Here is a 1,916-nt window from a genome sequence, read left to right as displayed (position 1 = left end):
TCTTCTTCTTCTTCTTCTATATCTTCTTCTTTTTCTTCTTCTTCTATATCTTCTTCTACTCTAATCTTCTTCATCTTCTACTTCTTGTATCTTCTTCAATTATCTTTTTCTTCTTCTATATCTTCTTCTTCTTCTTCTATATCTTCTTCTATATCTTCTTCCTCTTCTTCTTCTATATCTTCTTCTTCTTCTTCTTCTTCTTCTTCTTCTTCTTCTTCTTCTTCTTCTTCTTCATCTTCTTCTTCTTCATCTTCTTCTTCTATATCTTCTTCTTCTTCTTCTTCTTCTTCTTCTTCTTCTTCTTCATCTTCTTCTTCTATTTCTTCTTCTTCTTCTTCTTCTTCTTCTTCTTCTTCATCTTCTTCTTTTTCTATATCTTCTTCTTCTTCTATATCTTCTTCTTCTTCTATATCTTCTTCTTCTTCTTCTTCTTCTTCTTCTTCTTCTTCTTCTTCTTCTTCTTCTTCTTCTTCTTCATCTTCTTCTTCTATTTCTTCTTCTTCTTCTTCTTCTTCTTCTTCTTCTTCTTCTTCTTCTTCATCTTCTTCTTTTTCTATATCTTCTTCTTCTTCTATATCTTCTTCTTCTTCTATATCTTCTTCTTCTTCTTCTTCTTCTTCTTCTTCTTCTTCTTCTTCTTCTTCTTCTTCTTCTTCTTCTTCTATATCTTCTTCTTCTTCTTCTTCTTCTTCTTCTTCTTCTTCTTCTTCTTCTTCTTCTATATCTTCTTCTTCTTCTTCTTCTTCTTCTTCTTCTTCTTCTTCTTCTTCTTCTTCTTCTTCTTCTTCTTCTTCTTCTATATCTTCTTCTTCTTCTATATCTTCTTCTTCTTCTTCTTCTTCTTCTTCTTCTTCTTCTTCTTCTTCTTCTTCTTCTTCTTCTTCTTCATCTTCTATATCTTCTTCTTCTTCTTCTTCTTCTTCTTCTTCTTCTTCTTCTTCTTCTTCTTCTTCTTCTTCTTCTTCTTCTTCTTCTTCTTCTTCTTCTTCTTCTTCTTCTTCTTCTTCTTCTTCTTCTTCTTCTTCTTCTTCTTCTTCTTCTTCTTCTTCTTCTTCTTCTTCTTCTTCTTCTATATCTTCTTCTTCTTCTTCTTCTTCTTCTTCTTCTTCTTCTTCTATATCTTCTTCTTCTATATCTTCTTCTTCTTCCTCCTCTTCTTCTTCTTCTATATCTTCTTCTTCTATATCTTCTTCTTCTATATCTTCTTCTTCTTCCTCCTCTTCTTCTTCTATATCTTCTTCTTCTTCCTCCTCTTCTTCTCTATCATTATTGTCTTGGTTTTCCTTTCTTTTGTAATATTTTTTTTTACTTCATTTGTGGAAATATTTTATTTTAATAACACCATATTTATATTTGTGTTGATGGTATAATAGGTAGTGGCATATTGCAAGCCCCAGCACCTTTTTCTGTGTACCCTGGCGGTGGTAAAACACAAACATCAGCCGGAGGAGGAAGTAGTTGCAGCTATTGTAGTGTGGTAATAGCTGGTAGGAGAGTGGGTGGCAGCAGAAAATAGTTCTTCTTCTGTTCTCCCTGGCAGTGGTAGCAGCACACAGACAGCAGAAGCTCAATGCAGCTACAGGAGGAGGAGGAGTTTGTGTCAGGCAGTGTGATGTGACTGACATAATAGGCCCATGAGGTTCCAGAAAGCGGTCGTGAAGCCCACATTGTGTCCAATACACAATTAGGACAGCACAGTTTTCAACTCGGCCACCTCTAAAATATTTTTTTTTTTCAAAATAATGCAGCTATTTTTGAGCGTAAATAGCTGGTGTCGCATGGGCAGCAGCACCTTGTAATGTGTTCCCTGGCAGTGGAGACACAGACAGTAGGAGGAAATACAGCAGCAGCAGGGAGCGTGAGGAGGATGAGTGTGTGGCTGGCAGTGGCAGCAGGCAGGCGGGCAGCGAGACATA

General features: G+C 36.0%; 1 protein-coding gene across 1 annotated transcript; it reads right to left on the bottom strand.

Annotated features, from left to right (window-relative positions):
* Positions 1 to 251: 251 nt before the first annotated feature.
* LOC137561206 (uncharacterized) lies at positions 252 to 1,076 on the bottom strand (the record flags this gene model as incomplete). Its single annotated transcript, XM_068272462.1, has 1 exon — positions 252 to 1,076. A coding segment is annotated over one exon (825 nt), but the record flags the coding sequence as incomplete, so codon positions are not given.
* Positions 1,077 to 1,916: the final 840 nt, after the last annotated feature.

Source organism: Hyperolius riggenbachi, chromosome 3 (assembly GCF_040937935.1).
Source record: "Hyperolius riggenbachi isolate aHypRig1 chromosome 3, aHypRig1.pri, whole genome shotgun sequence".
NCBI lineage: Eukaryota > Metazoa > Chordata > Amphibia > Anura > Hyperoliidae > Hyperolius > Hyperolius riggenbachi.
The sequence above is the reverse complement of the archived record's forward strand: the minus strand, read 5'-3'. Positions and strand labels throughout refer to the sequence as shown.